The sequence below is a fragment of the Corapipo altera genome, unplaced genomic scaffold, assembly GCF_003945725.1.
Source record: "Corapipo altera isolate COAL_440 unplaced genomic scaffold, ASM394572v1 23, whole genome shotgun sequence".
Taxonomy (NCBI): domain Eukaryota; kingdom Metazoa; phylum Chordata; class Aves; order Passeriformes; family Pipridae; genus Corapipo; species Corapipo altera.
In genome coordinates, this window is record NW_020884878.1 from 24,470,353 (window position 1) to 24,489,471 (window position 19,119).

Here is a 19,119-nt window from a genome sequence, read left to right on the forward strand (position 1 = left end):
ATAAGACAATTGGTGGTGAGTGGGCAAAATGACACATAAAATAGTAATATTACTAGAGCAATTATAATAACAGTGATTGGAAACAGGTATGCTGATTCCTTGAAAAATACCCTTTTGACCATACTGTTAAAGGAATACAGTCAGAAGCATCTGGAGTGATAGCTGGCTGAATTCAATTTGTAGAAGAGATGCTTTACCAATTGTAATTGTCCTTTTGTAAGATAGTGACAAGAGGTACACAATCAGTAACACTGTAAACTGATGAAGCTACACAAGGAGATGCTTCTATATTGATGTTACATTGTTTCATTACAGTGAATTTACACCTAGACTGTACCCATTTTAAACCTTGAATATCTATTTTTCTAGTAAAAACAAAATAACACACGCATACACACACACAAATTCCAAAAAATCCTCCCCCAAAAAAGGAGAAAAAGCAAAACAAACAAAAGCAATGACCCAAAGAAAACAGAAGATACTACTATTTTTGGAAGGCAATTGAAATCAAGTCTTCATTTTCTTTCATTCTGAGTAAGAAAAGGTCTTTAGATTACTGTGCAGAAAGATCACCATGGAGATGACTTTTTGGGGTAAGTGTTCAGCCACTGGAGTTTCAGATATCCAGATCCACACAGTCAATTCCCTGTGCGGGATGAAAAATTATCCTGTCCTGAGGCTAACTTGTTTTTTTACATTGAGATCTGGATACATCCTTAGGTAACCCCTTGTAAATCTGACCTTCATATTCAGCAATGAAGAACTGGGATCAATTCAGTTCAGTATTCATGAAGAAAAGTCAAAAAAGTACTGTAAATTTTGATGAACTTTGTGGCAATAGCAGGAGACAGGTGATCCCTCTGCTGAGAGAGCAGAAATGGGTGCTGATTTCCTACAAACACTTTTGCCTTCAATCACCAGAAAAAGAATTTTGGCCAGCATATTCATGTTATGACAAATAGTGTGGTCAAATTATTACTGACTTTAAATTGTCATCTTCAGTTTCCTGGAAAAAGAAAGCTACTACACAGCAACGGTCTACAATATGAAGAGGTTTAGCAGTTGTCTATGCTCTTTTCAGTGAAGAGTACAACTATTAACACTTGGCTTTCAGCTAGGCAATGCATATAATATAGGTGCAGATAATAAAAGTAATACAAATGGGGGAAAATAGATAATCAGGTCACTTTCTGTCTAATATGTGTTTAGCTTTTTTCCCAAACCCTGGATTTGATTTTCTCGGATTAATATTGCTGGAATCTTGGAGAAGTTTCACTGAAAATTAAAGCATTTACTGGTGAACAAATTCTGCAGTATTTAAACAAGCAACAATTAGATAGTTTAATCAATGACAATACCAGTCCAACTGATAGATTGTCAGAGGAAAGAAATTTCATAAACAGGAGATGGAAATTAAAAGCTTGAAAGATTTCATCACTAACTGTGATTTTAGTGAAGGCAAAGTTTACTAGGAATCACAGCAATCATTCAATAATGATAAACTGGCAATTGTACTAGCACCATTTTGGACAAAGACAGAATCTGTTTTCTTTTACCTAGCCAGGATGTTTAAGAGGTATCATTTTTATCGAATGATTATTGGGCTTTGTTATATAAGGGGAAAATTGAAGTGTTCATTCTGTTAAGCCAGAAGAGAACTATACATCACCTCCATAAGGAACAGGAGATTGGGTCTTGGTCCACAAAGTGGACCTTATCAGATTACTAGAACTCACCTCAATTATTATGCAGATTTCTATTTGTTAATATATATGCTTAATTGCTTTAGTTTATCCTTCTTCCTAATCCCTTTTATTTCTAAGCATAGCTCTTATGTCTGTGGGGGAGATTAATTTGAATGCTACCATCCACACCTCCACCAATCGAGAGTGATTTTAGAAATAAAGCTGTTAAATTGAATTTGTACTCCATGTCATCACTGAACATACTCTTACTGAAGTTATAGAATACCTCATCTGGTAGGACATGATTGAAGGAATCAAGACCCCACAGCTGCTTGAAAAGCATCTGGTCAGGTATGCCAATCTGCTGGTTGGAAACAGAAAAGATGAACAACAGATTAGAGATCTGGATATAGAGGAAAACTCAGACCTTTTTATATTTTCCATCGATACTTTCTGCGTAGATATTACAACAGAGTGGGGGCAAGGTTGCATTACAGGCCTTCACAACTATTTTTGCTTGTGCTTCAGATCATGAACAACGCAGGACAGTTGTCTGCATTTTGCTAAAAGCTGTTCCTTTCATAAGCTGTTCCCCCACCCATAACAAAGACCCAGTTTGCTTTAAACTCCCTGTGACCTCTGCCACTAGAGGGCTGCACTTTGTGTGATATTCCCCCCTAGACCTCCAGTATCACTGCTCCAAGCAGTCAAATAAGGAGAAAAAAGTGTATTCTGAAGCATATCTGTAATAATTAATAGTTTTCTTAATATTAAATCAATATTTGTTGAAATGTTTATTACATATAGCTATTTGCTTAGTTAAGTAGAACTGTTACTGAGATGCTAGCTGAGAGGCTAGTTATATAGTTTTAGCTAACTTCTTCAAAGATGAACCTGTCTATTAAACTATAAAATATCTACATAAAGTACCAGAAAACTTAAAAAAGCTTGCCTAAGTGGGATGGGAGATAAAGTAGAGGGGAATTATTAAACAAAAGGCATTCTGTAGAGACTAGGGGAGGCACTTGTGAAACAGCTGTTAGTAAAGAAACAAGCTAAGGCGGGACAGACATCTGCTGAGTCTGAGGAAATTAGGTTTCAGGATTACTATTTTTTCCTCTAAGCTTATGGAAGCTAGATACACAAACAACATACACGCTGCTTATCATGTTAAAACCCTTTTTTATTCTACACTTTAATATTCCTGCTGTTAGCACGAAACAATACTTTTGTTTGAAGAATGCAATCAAGTAAATGTTTTATAAGCTAATTGGAGATCCCAAAGGGAGGACTTGCAGGTGCTGAATCCAATCAGATCTGTCACATAATTAAAATTTGTGCAGGGGGCACAGTAAAACAGATGTGGTCTAAAAATCAGAGAATTATTTGATTCAATGTTGCTTCAGATGAATGGGACATATTCAGTGACATAAAGAGAGCAGTGTTATAATTTATCCAGTTCCACTGCGGAAATTGACTCAAGATGGCTTAATTCAAACATTGTGGTTTTTTATTCTTGCCTTCAAAATTTTCTGTAAGTCATTTGCTTAGTTCACAAATAAAAAGAGGCCTTTTAGGACTGATGACCCTACAAACTGGACCTGAGATTTACAAGTCGTGCAGTGCTCTTTCTGACTCAAAAAGTACTAAGTTCCAGGTGAAAAATTTTATTAAAGAAAATGCAAGAGCTAGAACCAGTCCCCAGTTTGCTGTACCGTAATTGTGTCAGCAACTGTCAAGTTAACAGAAGCCTAAAATTTTATTTCAGTCAGTAAACTAAGCAATTATGAGTCAGAGTATCTTAGATACAAAGGGTACCTGATGAGTAAGAAGGTTCCCTACTTATACAATCATTTTTCTGACCATATATGTTATCAAATTGTTACTGAATCAGCTGCATCTATTTCATCTGCTGGCGAGGAAGCTGGATATCACATTCCTGGGACACAATTCCCAAAGAATTAATTGAAAGTTTCCCATGTACGGTGCTTGATTGAGTTCTTAATTTGTGAATGCATTTGGGCAGGAGCCTGTTTAGATGTTAACATGTGCACAGTTTAATATCCTATAATGAATTACATACCTGTCTTGCAATTTTTAAGCAGAGGTGATGAGCTATACGATATGTTATACACGAAATCTGCATTTTAAGTACTAAAAATTGTTTGGGGCTGTTTTAATGGTAAGTGATTACTAAAACTAAGGCTGTCTCCCAGGGAGCTCAGAATGGAAATTGGATTTCATCCACAAACAGCCAGGTTTTCAGCTCGCGCATTAGGAGGAATCGAGTCAGCAGCTGCGCTGCACACACACGTAGCAATACGAATTTAGCACAGAGCATGGTGTAACGCAATAAACACATGTGCCTAAATTTTGTACAGAGTTGATGCTCCAGTACTGACCACTGCCTCCACAGTTACAGCGGTTTGAAAAATTTCTTCAAAGGCAACGAGTCAATAAATAGCATGCTTTTCTGGTGCGCAGACAATCCCCCGAGCCCTGCCTCCCCCTTCCCCCACATCTTAAAACGTTTTAAGCTTCCACCTGAATAATTTCAGATTAGTACGCAGAAATAACCTTCACCGCAGCAAAACATCTTTGATTTCTCTACGAAATACTTAGGTAAGCAACGCGGCTCTGTGTCGCACAGCTCCAGCTAGACCGGCTGTCACAGCATAACAATAATATCTTTATTATTTCCTCTACAAGCCTGCGCGATGCAGCCCGGCGCGTCGGAGGCTCCCGGCGCGGAGAGACAGCGCTGTCCCCCGCCCGTCCCCCGCGGCGGCCGGCGGGGATGGACGGGCGAACGGATGGACGGAGGGCTGCAGACACATCGGCCGTGTCGCGTCGCGCCGCGCAAGTGGTGCAGCCAGCCCCGGCGAGGACGTGTCACCGCTATCCCACCGCCTCCACGAGCAATCTCGGCCGTCCTCCCACGCAGCTGCGGGCCTGCGAGGCGCAGCGTGTAACCCAGGTGACGCCGCATCACGGCGGGGACCCTCCCGGGGCAGGAGCCAGCCCCCACACACACCCGCCCCGCCGCCGCCCCCGCCGCAGAGGTTAAAGCACACAGCGGCTCCTCCACTCGCGTCCTGGAATTGGCGATGAGCTCCAATCCCAGCCTCGCTCTCTTTTGTTCCCATTGGTCGGATCTCCCGCCTGTCTTCACAGAAAGCCCCGCCCTTCTTTTTTATCGCACACACACATACATATACACCCCCTTCCATCGCCCCCCCCCTTCCCCCCCCGTCTGCCCTCGGACACCCCCGTCCTTCCACCCCCTCCCACGGTTCTAACCTCTCCTGCCTTTCGGGTTTCTGCGGTGCAGCAGAGGGTGGTGACCCCAGCCCCCGGCCAGCCAGCCACCCCCGGTGTTGGGGCGAGAGCGGAGCAGCGCCGCACTATAGCGGCAGCGATCCCCCTCTCCACCCCCGTGCCCGAGAGCGAAGGAGCGGGAGCGGCGGGCAGCTGAGCCGCAGCGTCAGGCGCGGCACTAGGGCGGGCAGGGGCGGAAGGGGGCTCAGAAACAGCGTGAATCATCTCCCACTCTCTCCCTCGCCCACCATTTACACCGCTCGCTCCCTCCTTCTCACCCTCCCTCCTTCCTTCCCTCCCTCCCTCCCTTCCCGCCGATTCAGTCTCACTCGTTCTCTCTCCCCTCCTCTCCCACTCACTCTCTCCCCTCCTCTCCTCTCCCACTTACTCTGTCCTCTCCTCCTCCTGTCTCACTCTTTTCACTCCTTCCCCTCCTCCTCTCCTCTCCCCCATTCTCTTCCCTCTCGCCCCCCTTGTTCCCCTGTTCCCTTCTCCTCATCTCCTCCTGACACTGCACTGCAGCTGCTCCTCCAGCCCAGTCCTGCCCGCTTCCCTCCCTCCTTTCCCTTCCCTCCCCCCGAGTGCCAGATAAACAAGGCGCGCAGCATCCTCGACAATCCCGATCTTAGCTCTACATTTTCGAAAAGGACAAGAGAACGGGACGAGCCCCCTCCCCTCCTCCTCCTCCCCCTTCCTCCTTCTCCTCCTCCTCCTCCTCCTCCTCCTCCCCCCTTCCCTCCCTGCCCCCCCACCACAGAAGGGAAGAGACTATTCTCCTCCGAGCAGCAGCAAACATGATGGCGGCAGCTCCCATCCAGCAGAACGGGACCCACACCGGGGTTCCCATAGACCTGGACCCGCCGGACTCCCGGAAAAGACCGCTTGAAGCCCCCCCTGAAGCCGGCAGCACCAAAAGGACCAACACGGGCGGTGGGTATATCCTCTGTCACCTCCCTCCCCACCCCCCCCCAACCCACCCACCTCTTCGCTTTCCTACCTGCCTGCCCGCCCGCCTCTCCTTCGCCCCCCTCCAAAAGATTCCCATTTCTCTAATGTTATCATTCATCAAAATGGCGTCGGTTTTCAGCATCTACTAGTCTTTTTATTTAATATCCACGCTGGGGCTGCACAGCCGTGACCCTACGGAGGCGAGGAGGGAGCACAAGGGACTCCCGCAGCACAGCTATCTCCCTCGCCCCTTTAACGATGGGCGAAAATAAAGGGCAGCTGGAGGGAGACGGTAAACGCTCTTCCCTCCTTCCACATCTTCGGGGTCGCAAGTTGAATTTCAGCCTTGTCGTGCGTTTTCCTCCTCCTTGGCCTCACTTCCATTGTCAGCGCGTACACGGCGTGTGTTTGCAGTGCCGAGCCGGGGGCGAGGGCTGGCTGGTGGCAGGGGGAGTCGCCCCTCGGCTGCGGGGACTCTCTAGTTAACATCCTGCTCTTCCTGGAGGAGATGAGTTATAACGGGACCAGCATCTCCTTTATCCGTTTGCACTGGAGTCGTCATAACAATGCACAGAGGCAGAGGTGAATTTATTTGCCCCATGTTGAGAGCAGCGCTCCGACTGTACATAATGCATGGTTCCCCAGCTGTGGTAATACGGGTGGGCACCACTGTCACACACAGGCACTTCTTGAGACGCTTATAGTCTCAGAGAAGAGAAGTAAGGTGAACAGAGATCGTTACCTCTACTTAGGGGTAAAAAAACCCCCACAGCTTCATGAAGCAGGTTTCATGATATTTTAATATCCATGCCAATGGGATCTTGCCTTAATTACTGAGGATAGCCTGAATCTGGGAAACCAGCGTACCCTTATTGCCTTGCACTTCTTCAGAACCAGTTACAGAAAGGTCCTCAGACTTCAGTGTAGCTGGATTTAGCAGTGTGGTGAGGGCATTGACAATTGTGCAGTTTCCAAATCAGACTGGGAATCCTTTTTTTCCCCTCCCCTCCATTCATTCTATATATTTTTTCCTGTTTCGATTGTGTGTTTTAACGCTAGTGGTGGGTAGAGGACTGGCATTGTCTATGTTGTCACCTTTTAAGTGTATTTAAAATAAGTGACTTAGGGTTTTGATCAATTGGGAAAAATTCTTCTTAGTGTCCTTTAATTAATGAGCTTAAAAGAGATCATTGTCTCTTAAGAAGTGCTAAAGGAATACATCAGGATTACTTAGGCAAGTGATTCCATCTGCACCATGTTGAGTTGTTTTCTTGGCAGTGGCTGAAATGCTTGGAATAAAACCCCACATTTTGGGTGGGTTATTTGGTAGCAGAGTAGTCGTTTTGCTCACTTAAGAAGAATACAGGCAATAGCTAATTGCTGTTCTCATGTGTTTGCTAATGACAAACAAATAGCTCATTAGAATTTACAATTCGTTCCTTTTTGGTTTTGTCATTTCTTTTGCAGCATTTTCAAGGAAGGTTGTAGTTGTCAGTAGCCACGTTCTCGTGCAGGGCTTTATTTTTTTTTAAGGGGTCTGATCATTTCTGCATGCTGTGGTTGCCGTTGGATAAAAATCAATCTTTGAAATATAATATGAATTTTATTCTCATTCTTTTACTGAATTAAGGAACCTATGTGTGTTCTTTATTTTGCTTAGAATAAATGTAGATATTTTAAAATGTCAAAGGCACAGTCTAAACATATCTTGTAGAATGACGCAACTGGTTAGATGTAAATGCATGAATTAGTGGAGGAGTTTAAAGACATAACCTTTTGTTTATTTGTGGGTCTGGGGAGAAAAAATGAGAATTTATAAGCCATATTAACCATGCATATCTCAATTTTTCAGAGGATGGCCAGTATTTTCTAAAGGTCCTCATACCTAGTTATGCTGCTGGATCTATAATTGGGAAGGGAGGACAGACAATTGTTCAGTTGCAGAAAGAGACTGGGGCCACCATCAAGTTGTCTAAATCCAAAGATTTTTACCCAGGTAGGTGAAAAATTAGCCAATTCTTTATTTTCAAGTCCCAAGGGACATACGTACATGTCAGTGTGTTTCGTATATTGACAACTAGGCTTCCAGTGCAGCAGGAAGCATTATGTCTCACAAAAGTATGTTACAAAGTGCAACAGTGAATATAAATGTTCTGTCTGTTTTGGTGTGTGGAATGGACCGTGCTGGGCACTAACTGCTTAAAACAAGTTTAAAGATGTTTACAATGTTTCTGTGAAAGATTATTTTAATTAACAGTGATTGCTTTATTTTTTATTAAAAAAAAAAATCTAGCTTTAAGGAACCACTGTGACAGGTGGTGTAAAAATAATTGTTCGTTTGAAGTTTCCAGACATTAGAATGACAAATAAACTAGAATGAGTAAAAATAAGAGGCCTTAGTAAAGAATGGGCCATTTACTTTAAATCCATTATGTACCTTCTTTCTTCTTCACTGCTTTGTTCACTGGCTCTGGAGTGAAGTAAAGAGGACAAGTGCCGCTCTTTAGATATTCCTTATGTTATGTTTATCATGGTGGTGGAAGAAAACTCTGTTATAAAAGTGAAGTGCTTTAGATGAATAAAGAAATTAGCATTTTATATTAGCTGTATTAATGCACAAGAAAGAAGTTTTTTTTAGTATTTGAGTATTACAGTAATAAATACCTGAATTGGCATTTCTCCTTTATATGATTTCTGAAAATGGAGTCTTGCATATAATGATAGACAAGATTTAACTTCTGTAGTTGACTAATCTTTTTTTCCCTAATATGAACAAATTAGTATTCTTTAATTGAACTTTGTTCTAGAGGACTTTTAAAAAACTGATGCAAAATAATAACATAGCTGACACTTCTGTGTTTTGGTTTTGTTGTTTTGAAGAGTAACTGGTGATTTGGAATTGAGTTGAGCTGTTGGAATTGAGTCAGCTGTTACTGACTTTTTCTCTGTTGGAAAAATAAGAGCTGCTTTGCGTTTGATCTACTTTAAAAAGATGAGTGAATTCTGCAAAATAGTGGAGGCAGTTGGTATGGATGTAAACAGAACACTAACATTGGAGCATTTAGCATCCCTGCCCTCTAACTTTAGTGTCAGGCAGAAGTAGATAATATTTTATTAATGAAGAGATTTTGATCTATTTACAAAGATGATTGTTAATGTGGAAATTTTAATGCACCTGTTTTACGTCTCCTTAATGAATGTAGTTTGTGATACTTAAATGTCAGAGGTTGAAGTGATGCATGTAGATTTTTTTTTTCCTGTTGAAAGTTACCGCTTATGAAGGGTGCTCGTTTCCTTTCAGGCCTTGTTTACTTTTTTTAAAAAAAAGCTCGGAAAAATGATCCTTTGTTTTGAAAGGTATGTTAGGGTGGAAAAAATCAATGTGGAATTGTGAAAACTCTAGGAAGAAATTAAAGCATTCTAAAGAGCCTGATTGCAGAATTAATAACATAATCTGGGTAAAGAGCTGCAATAGTAAATTAAATTCACTATCAATAGATGAAAATGAAATGGATTTTTTGCATTATACATGAGGGGGTATCAGATATGCAAGGATGTTACAGAAAATTGGTGTTTATGAAGAATATTCCAAATACCAAATTACAAGCCTTTTCATTTTACTACAGTTTATTTACACTCACTTGGAAAGGACGCTCCAAAGATTAGATCCTTTGTTCAGTGCTCTAGTATAGTTCTTTTGTTTTCTGATTAAATCAGAATTACTTTATTTTTTTTTTGGTGTGTGTAGGAAATTGTAAAGATAAAACAGTAGTAGCAGAAGAACCTTTGAAAAGTAAAAATTAGCAAGCTAGAATAACATGAGAAAAACATTTGTGACATATTTTCCCTTAAAATCAGTAGCAATAATATAAATAATTAGGGCTGGGAGGCTCAAGCATTTTCACGCTAACAGGTGCAAATGAAGTTCCAGTTTGACTTCATACAGTCTGCCTTGAATTTGCAGCTATGTTGTGTCATATAGAAAGTGTTTTAAGGAAGCTGGTGACTGATACCTGCTGAAGCGTAGAACAGGGATGGGAAATGGATTCCAGCATGGCTAGCTCTTCTTAGTCTTTCTGTTTGCGTCTGACCACCAGCCCATGGAATTTTCGGAGGTCCTGGCATTCCCTGAGCTGATGGCTTTTGGGTTTCTTCCAGACTCTCTTGCTCATATAGCGTTAGGGAATACAAACCTTGTGAAAGAGCTAAAATGAAGATACGGTTTATTTTTCTTACAAAGTTTCTTAAACGATTATTCTGTTTTCCTACTAGGTGCTATTTAGTCCTTATCCCTGCTTGTGATTACAAATGTTTTTAATATATATTTTGCTATTCAATGTTCTGGTGTTGAAGCTTCTGTGAAACTCTTCTGTATTTCCAAAAAGTTTTAGAAAAGTAAGTTCCTGTTTGGAAAGGAGGAAGTTGGTTATAACACAGAAATTACAAATAGTTCCCGTGATCTAATAGTGTTTTTTCTTTCCCTCTGTGATATAGGACTTCAGTATGCAGACTGATTTCTGTTGGAATTATTTTTGTGCGTCAAAAGGTGACTTAATTACTGAAGAATTATATGGCAGCTCTAATTAAAGGAAATTAAAGGAAAAACAGCTTTGCACTGTACATTTTAGTTTACAAAATAGGAAGCAGTATAAAAATATATTACTGTCCACTGCAGTCTTATTTTTTGAGTACACAATTTATTGTTCTCTTTTCAGGTTACCCACTGACTTTCTCTAATTGTCTGGACTCCTGCAATTTGACTTTGAATATTGTGTCTAGATTATCCCTGATTCTTTACTGTTCAGGCTTGTCCCCCAAGATTAACATAAATGAAATTAAAATGTAAAAATATACCCTACTTTTATACTAAACGGTATTGATCCTTTCTGTAGAGAAGTACAGTGTGTATTGACTAGTAGGTTTTGGTCCAAAATTTGGATACAGATTTAGCCAACTGCATAAAGAAAGTGGCTATTCTGTGAAGCTATTTTAATGTATGGTTTTGTTTTGAATAATATCAAAAAGGTTATTTCTGTTGTATGAAGCTGTCATTGTCTTATCTGTTTCTCCATTCTGCATTATAGTGACCACCGGACTGAAAACTACTTGGGACATATGTATATTTTCCATTGCGAGCGCTGGCACACACTCTCGCTTTCTTTCTCTCATGCGCGCTCTCACTCCGCGTTCCTGCCCCAGTCTCTCCCATATGCACACACATGCACAAAATTGTTGCATCGCATCATGTTGTTTATTTTGCAACAGGATCTTGCCTGGGCTGAACTTGGTGCTTGAGTGAATTTGAGCTTGGTCAGTGTTTTTCAATTTATTGGAATATGAAGCCGTACTTGTACTGAAATTAGATCATATCAAGAACAGAGATGAATAAAAGCATAATTAAATGGGGATAAGTTTTTACCGCTTTTAACAGTGTATTAACTGTGTTGTTCTTATAGCAGATTTCTAATCATTAGTGATATAAATGTTGGTAGAATATAAAAGTTGTGAGTTTCCTCTCTCACCTTATGTAGAGAGTGTGTGAAGTGTTGTGTGGCTATGTTGTGCTTGTGTCTTGTATTTGAAATGTTTTCTGTTTAAATATCAGATTTTTTTTAAAACAGTCATGCGTTATGTGAGATAGTCTAGGTAATCTTTGTGCCCAGTACCTTTCTGAAAAGTCTCCTATTCTGACTTTTAAAAACCTTTTAAACACATTGAATGTGTAAGTAACAACTTTACAGGAATTTATAATTAATAAACTTATAGCTTCATTACTCTTATAAACTGCTAGTAAGGAAAAAAGAATCATATATCAAGCTTGGTTCACCTTTATTATTTCCTTTATATAATAAAGAGATTGTCATGTTAATTTGTAACTTTTAAAAATAACAGTCTAGTAGGGAAAAGAACTTTTTAAAAATCAACACTTGAAATAATGTTGAAGTGAAATACTGGGGTTTTTTCAGCTAGGGAAGAGAAAAGAGTAATGGAGTTAGAAGTGAGCATGGCTTTAGTTATTAGCTGTCTGTTGTCATGGTTCCTTTAAGGGGTTTGTCGTACATCAATAAATGCATCTCATTTTTGTTCTTGATGCTTCTATTTTTTTTTTCCGAAGTGTTGACATTAGCTATTTGTAGACTACATAAGTATGTGTCTAAGATTTTCAGATTCTGCTGTAGACATTTACTTATGTGAGTAACTTCAGGGATAATGGCCCTGAGGAAATTAGTAAATAGTGAGTAGAGATTTCAGGGGTGGAATCTAGAGCTGTGTAGATTTGTAAAGTAATCACTGATCCTTGTGCTAGTTTAAAAAAAAAAAAAAGAGACCAACCACCAAAAACTCCCATGTGTTGATTGCCAGCTGTTCAGAGAGATAATTCTCAGTTGGACAGTTGTCTGTTGCCTGGTTACTGGAACAGAATAAAAAAAGTTAGCTTGTTAGCCAGCAGATCCTTAGTATTTTACATTTAAAAGGAAGCTGAAATTGAATATGTAACTTGGTAGGATCTCGAGATTGTTACATATCTAACTTGCCCAGTGTGCTATCACTTAGCACTTTCTCATTCGGTAGGCTTAGAGAAATTTTGAGGAGACGTTCAAATTGAAATTTTGCACGTACTTTTTTTTCTACATGTAGGGACTTATTCATGTTAATGAGTGAATCAACTTTGACATAGTAAATGGCTTTTGTTTGCAAGGAAACGCTGTGTCTTTGTCTTGTATAGAAAGGTTTATAACAACTTGTGACAGATTTGGAATGGTTAGTCTAACTTTAATAAATGATACAGACTAACTTGGTTGGCAAAATAAAGAAGAGAGTGAGTACAGCTGTTATGATGGAAATGCCATATTTAAGTTTTCAACATTTCATTGTGATGGCTTTTACCTAGGTTAGAATACAATTGAAACCCAAATTATTTTCAGTAGTTTAGAAAGTTTATGTAGATGAAGGTGTTCCTATTAACAGTATTGTTTTTTTGATAAAGTCAGGATTTCTGTAAAGCAATTTTTCATTTAACAAAAATTAAATAAGATTTTAATTTTCCACTTTCGTGAAGTTTGAAAGTTCCATACAATACTTCAGTGGTATTTTTCAGATAAATCTGAGTTTTAATGGATCTTTGACAGAGCATTGGTCTTGGAGCTAATATTTTGAAAATATAAACAGGGAATGTCTGAATCTCTTAATTGTTTTTCTCTTCTCCCTTGTGCAGTAAACAAAACATGTGTTCCCTTTTCTTAATGCACGCAACCTGTAAAAAGGAATATCTTTTTCAAATACTCTTTGATCTTGTTTGTTCTTTAGTTAATTGCATTAACTTAGATATTGTCCTCAGTAGTTGACCACAGAATTTATTTTGTCAGTGATCAGTAAATTTTTGGCCAGGGAAAAAAACATTGGATTTAGTGAATTTGTCAGACTGGCTTTTAGAAATGGAGCACAGAGGGCTTTGGGAGGAGGGCTTGTGCCTGATTATGGTCTCATTTCTGTCTTTGGACTCAGCTCTAGCATATAGTTAGCAACAACTATAAGGATTTGACTGGCACACATCTCTGAGACTCATAGTTGCATCCCACAGGTACAGTCAGCTTTGCAGTCCATCTTAGAGAGGTTAGTTTGTTTTTTAACATTTATCAGTAGGCCAGTGGGAGTTAATGACTTGGTGAGGAGTATGGTAGTTGTCAGTTGTCCGGTGTTGGAATGCTGCAGGTAATTGGGCTGGACTGGTGAGAGCTGTGGCAGTGTGCTTCTCACGTTGCACTGCAGCTGCTGTTGATCTTAATTATTCTGACCCTCAGAGCCTGCAGTGTCATGGTATAAAATGCAATATGTATTAGAAATTGGAAGGCTGCTTTTCTGACTCTTACTGATGGCCATGTTTCTAGGTAGGCCTTTTGGTTTTCTAATTGGATTTGTTTGACACTAGCATAAAATTCTTAATGTACTTCAATCTAAAGCTGTAATACATTATGCTTGTTTATCAAATCTATCTGTGGAGTAATGAAGCTGATAAACATGTTTTTGAAATGTCACCATTATAATGGACTCAGCAAAAATATTTGTGTTTGTTCTGACAACAAACACAATTGTCTGTAAATGAAAAGAGTTATATTGTGTCTGGTATGAATTTCTGGTGTTGTAGTATGTTCTGTAGTGGGGAATATTTGGTGCTTGTTCTGTCTAGCTCAGTCTTGTGGTTCTTTTAAGGATTTCTAGTAGCATGGAAACATGTAAAATTGGAATTTGGTATTTAGCACATGGAATAAATTAGTGTGCTGTGCATGTGAGAGGCTATTAATTTACTGTAGAAATACTACTGTCTTTATTCTGACTCCATGACATGGCTTTAGGAACCTATCATGTTCCTTACATTCACCCTGGTATTCAGGGCCATTTTATATTCCCAAAGGAAATATCAAACTGTACTTTAACCCAGAGATCTTGAGTTACATTACAGACTTGTATAGCTCTATTCCATCCTATTTTTGTTTTGATTTTAGGGGTATCTGCATCCCAATTTGTGATTACACATAGCATTATAAAGATTAACTACATTTCTCTATTTTTAAATTAAAATACAAGCAAGGATTGTCAGAATCTTCTGCTTTAAATTTTCCCTATATTTGATAGGCACACTAAATATTTTAATACATAATAAAATGACAACTATATAAATTCCCATCCTCCCATATTAACTTTAACGTGATAATTAATTATAGTTGAATCTGGTTGAGGATTAGGTGTGCTGTTCTTGGTCATAACCAAGCACTGAAATTCCTTTGCAAGAACTTAGCTGATCTGATTGAAATGTCAGTTTAAGGCAGTCTTTGGAGACACGTTTATGGAAGTCAGCTCCCAGCTGTACAATGCTAACATGCTTTTGTAACCTTTGAGTATGAATTTATCACTCTTTGCTTGAGCTCCTTATTGTTCTTTTTGACTTCTGAATTGTAGTAAATTTTTTGTAAGGTTTAAGTGCTTTGCATAATTGGGGGACAAAATTAAGTCTCCTTTGTGGAAGGCTGGATGTAGCTGTTGTAAATAACTAGCTATGTGACCATAGAGCACTTGAAAGAACAGTGTATTTGGGACCAGGTTTGAAGTTAAACCTTGGTGATACGATTGACCTGGGGTCAGATGCCTTATAAGTGAGGAAGAGATACCCTTGTGAACTTATGTATATGAAAGGGGTTATGTGACATTAGCATTTTTTGGATATAAAGAAGCGTGAATCTCAGAAAAAATTTCATATTTACCTGGTCTTGTAGGTTTTGATTGTGAAAAGACTAAACAGCTGTTTTTCATCATTGATCTCTCACTGCATCCTGCAGGGCCTGTCATCTCAGCATTGACAGGATCAGATGAAAAATACAATCGATGTGTTGACATTTTTTTGAGAATCACTCAGGTAAGATTACTTGTTATACAGAACTACAGTGAAATTCATGGCTGCTGCTAATGTTTCACCAGTTGGAGCCTTTGCATTCTCAATCATTAATTAAATTAGATACTGAGGTTCTCTGCATGTTCCCTTGTTTCTATTTTAAAAGCACTTTTTGTGCCTTGCTCAGTGCCATTTAACTCTCTTGTAATTTCCCACATAAAGAGCTTCACACATTTGTACTATTTTCCCCCACTTCATAGAGTGGCACCTGTTTGCTTGAATCAAGACCCATAGTGCACACCTCCAAAACTCTTGGAAGATTTGTATGTACTTTTTATTTTCAAGTAGTGACTTTAGTCCTCTTTAGATTCTTCATTGGCAATATGGGGAAGAAAATTCTCTGTAGAGAACCAGATAGGCACAGCAGCAATTTATCATCTTCCTAGTGTGTTCTAAACTCTGGTTTTCAAATTGTACATGAAAAATTACAAATATTTAATGGAATATTCAATGGTGGAGTCTTTCTTTTTATATCATAAGTTATTGAAAATATTTATATTAGGTCATGCACTGGAAAAGTAGGAAATGGCGTGTGTCCATTAAGTCTGCTTTGTTGAGCATCCAGTGTGCTTATGAAATTAAACCTATATCAGAGTGTATTCCCAAAGAGTTGGGCTGTGAAATGTCATGACTATGAGGGAAGGGGGAGGAAAGACCAGTTGGGCCATATGCCAAAGTTGGAGCTTGATCTAACAGAGGTTTACATTTTGTCTCCATCTGTAATCTGGCGTTAGGAAATGCCAGAGTGCAGGTAGGGTAGTGTATAGTACTAGTAGTAGCAGCAGCAGCAATTCAGGTGCTGCCGCAGACACTGTTTTGGCAGCAGCATTGAGCTGGAGTTATAGAATATTTATGTTTTATTGTAATCTGGCAGTCTACCAACAATTTTCCTGATGAACACCAAAAAAAAAAAAAAAAAAGAAAAGGGAATAGGTAGCTTTTTAGTAGTTTCTTGACCTGGATTTGAAGAAAACTGTGGAACAAGAGAGGCTCTTCCGGCATTCTGTCTGTGCTGATTTTTCAAAGGTCTGCAATGAAATGCTGCTGCTGGATGTCTTAAAGCTTTATAAAAATGATTTGTTGCAAGTGTTAGATGTAGAACATGTATGGGGTTTGTTTTCTGCCTTGCATGTGTGTGCACACTTCATTTTTTGTATGTCTTCTACTTACTGTATTAGATGAACACTTGGCGACTCTGTCAATCTAAAGTAAAATTTGTCTTTCCCAGGAACTCTTTCTGACTATATCACTTCCTAACTTCTAAGTCTTTTACTGTATAGCGCAGCACACCAAAATCTGCCAGTTTTTGTTGAGATTGCTCTTCATCAAGCAGCATATAATTTCCAGCATAGTGAAATGTTAAAAAAAAAAGAAAAAAAAGTGTTAACTTTACAAAGATTCTTTTTCAGGGATATAAGTTTGGTTTTTTTGTGATTTTATTTATGGTGGTGATGCCAAGTGCTCATCTAGTATTTGCACTACTTTTAACAATAATAAAGTATGTACTTTATAATTTTATAAGCTGTGTAGTTCTGTATGGATCTACATCTATGACTTCAACATAGTACATTAGATGAGTAAATTTTTTTTGATTCCTTCATCCCAAATAACTAGAAAAACAGTTCTTTCCCTAAATAGGTAGAATTTAGAAGGAAAATATTTGTTCCTCAGATTTTAAAGTCAAAGCACTAAAAAAGTACTTTTCAGTGTTTGGAGAAATCTGTGTGTAATTGGTAGTCTCAGAAACTGAGTCTTATGTGCTCTTGATGAGAAAATCAATTAAATGGGCAACTATATTTGTCTACCTTTAGGTTTCCTGTACCTTTGAAAAACAAAAATCCCTCAGTTTATGCAAATGTTTTAGAACCCTCTAGTCTAAGAGACTGGAGTAAATAGTGGTAGCAAGGTCAGTGTTTAAATTAAACAATATATTTTTAACTAGGTAATTTTTTATTTCAGGTTTTTTTTAATGGTACTTAGTTGATAATTAACAAGATTCTCCTGCTTCTATATTATCTTTTCAAATGGCTCATGTGTTTGATAGTACCTACTGTTTAGAAAAATGTGAGTTTTGATGTTCAGAAGTAGTTCAGTTCTGTCCTTCACAGTTTATTAGCTTAGAACTTTCTGATTTCATTGGTGCAGACATGAGAAGGACACAAAATTTAGTCACCCATAACTGTAAAATAGGTACCTTATTGTTTCCCTTCTCCAACATGCATGTACTCAGAATGAGGAAAAATAAACTTCTTATTTTTTATTCACTTTTTTGTCCTTTTTCAATGGAATAATATGGCTTGTGAAAGACTACCATGTGTTTAGTGTTGACTAGTCCAGGAACTTATGAAGTTTCATCTTGTGTAAAAATTCTTTGTGTGTTTTGTTTTGTAAAGAAGTCTCTGCTTGTAAATTTTGGCAGCTTTGTACTGGTTGTCTGAAGATTTTTATTATTTATTTGTCTTTAAGAGTTTGGCTATATAGTGGGTTGGCTAGTTCTGATTTGGGTGTGTTGTTTCTTCCAATGCAAAATTTCAGAAGTGATGGGTTGCGGTATTTCAGCTGCAATTATGACTTGATGTACGTTTCCTAAAAATATGTAGATAGTTAAATGGTCTCCTAAGATAATGCAAGGATTTTTTTTCTGTGATATGTTAATGGATAGGAATTCAGAATAGGTGATCTTAATGCTTTTGGTACTAATAAACCAGGAAATGTCTTAATTTGGATGCATTTTCCCTGTTAAAGATTCTCAAAAAGCACACAGGGGTTTTGGTGTAAATTAGTATATATTTGTAGGACTGGTTTTGTGTTATAAGGTTTTCATATTGTCAGGTATGCTTACTTGGGAGGTACAGATAAGCTGATAATGGTCATGGGATATTTGAGTGTGCTTAAAACTAAAAGTATTTCAGGAACTAATATAAATTTTGTATTTGTAGAATGACCTACTTCAGTAGGTCTAGAAATGCTGCAATGTTGCAATGCTGATTTGGAGGAAGTCGTACTATTAGTAATTATCTACTGAATTATAATGCAGTTTATTGGCAAACCAAAGGAGAAGTGATCCCAGTTTGAAAAGACAGAGATGTTGTGTGTATCTCTAAATATCCGGGAATCCTTTTGAGTAAGTCTCTATGTAGAGGGAAAGACCAATATATCTTAGGAAATTTGAGAACACTTTTTCTCTCTGTACTGAATAATTTTTAAAGTTTCACTCTGCTTTAAACAGGTTTGGTTGTGTTAATCCCTTTAGAGTGCAGTAGTTTTCACATAGCATTTAATTGCTGAATTCTAAGGGGATTATCACTTCCTCCATTTCTTTCTCCTTTGCTCAAAAGCAAAAGATGGCTTTTGTATTGGATTCCCATATAGATATTTCTCCTAGGTAGAAATAACTTGTGTCATCTGCTTCAAAGTGTGGGATGTCCCCTACGTTTTAATTCTTCCTGTGGGGAAATATAGGAATCTTGCTGGACGGGCTGCGTTTACAAGTGTTGAAGATGGTTATAAAAATATATTTAACCAAAAAAATACTATGTTTATGCTACTTATTTGGGAAAAAAGGCCAGTGATTCAGTCTGAACAAATGTTTAACTTTAATTTGTAGTTTTTAAGTTGTTTTTAGAACCTGAAGTTTTCACTGATACAAATCTTTAAATTATAAATCTCAGTAGTAGCTTAGCATGTCTAACTTCTGGAAAATGAATAGTTTATTTCGTA

At 38.5% G+C, this 19,119-nt stretch overlaps 1 protein-coding gene across 4 annotated transcripts in view; it reads left to right on the forward strand.

Moving 5' to 3' along the window:
- Positions 1 to 5,462: 5,462 nt before the first annotated feature.
- Positions 5,463 to 19,119, forward strand: part of NOVA1 (NOVA alternative splicing regulator 1) — a 145,317-nt gene continuing 131,660 nt past the window's right edge. For 2 of the 4 annotated variants that reach the window (XM_027638188.1, XM_027638189.1), the window contains exons 1-2: positions 5,463 to 5,933; positions 7,804 to 7,947. In XM_027638188.1, coding sequence (XP_027493989.1) covers positions 5,798 to 5,933; positions 7,804 to 7,947 — 280 coding nt within the window. In that variant the 5' untranslated portion in view covers positions 5,463 to 5,797. Of the gene's footprint in view, positions 5,934 to 7,803; positions 7,948 to 19,119 lie in introns of those variants that run through there. The other 2 variants (XM_027638190.1, XM_027638191.1) reach the window with 2 other exon arrangements.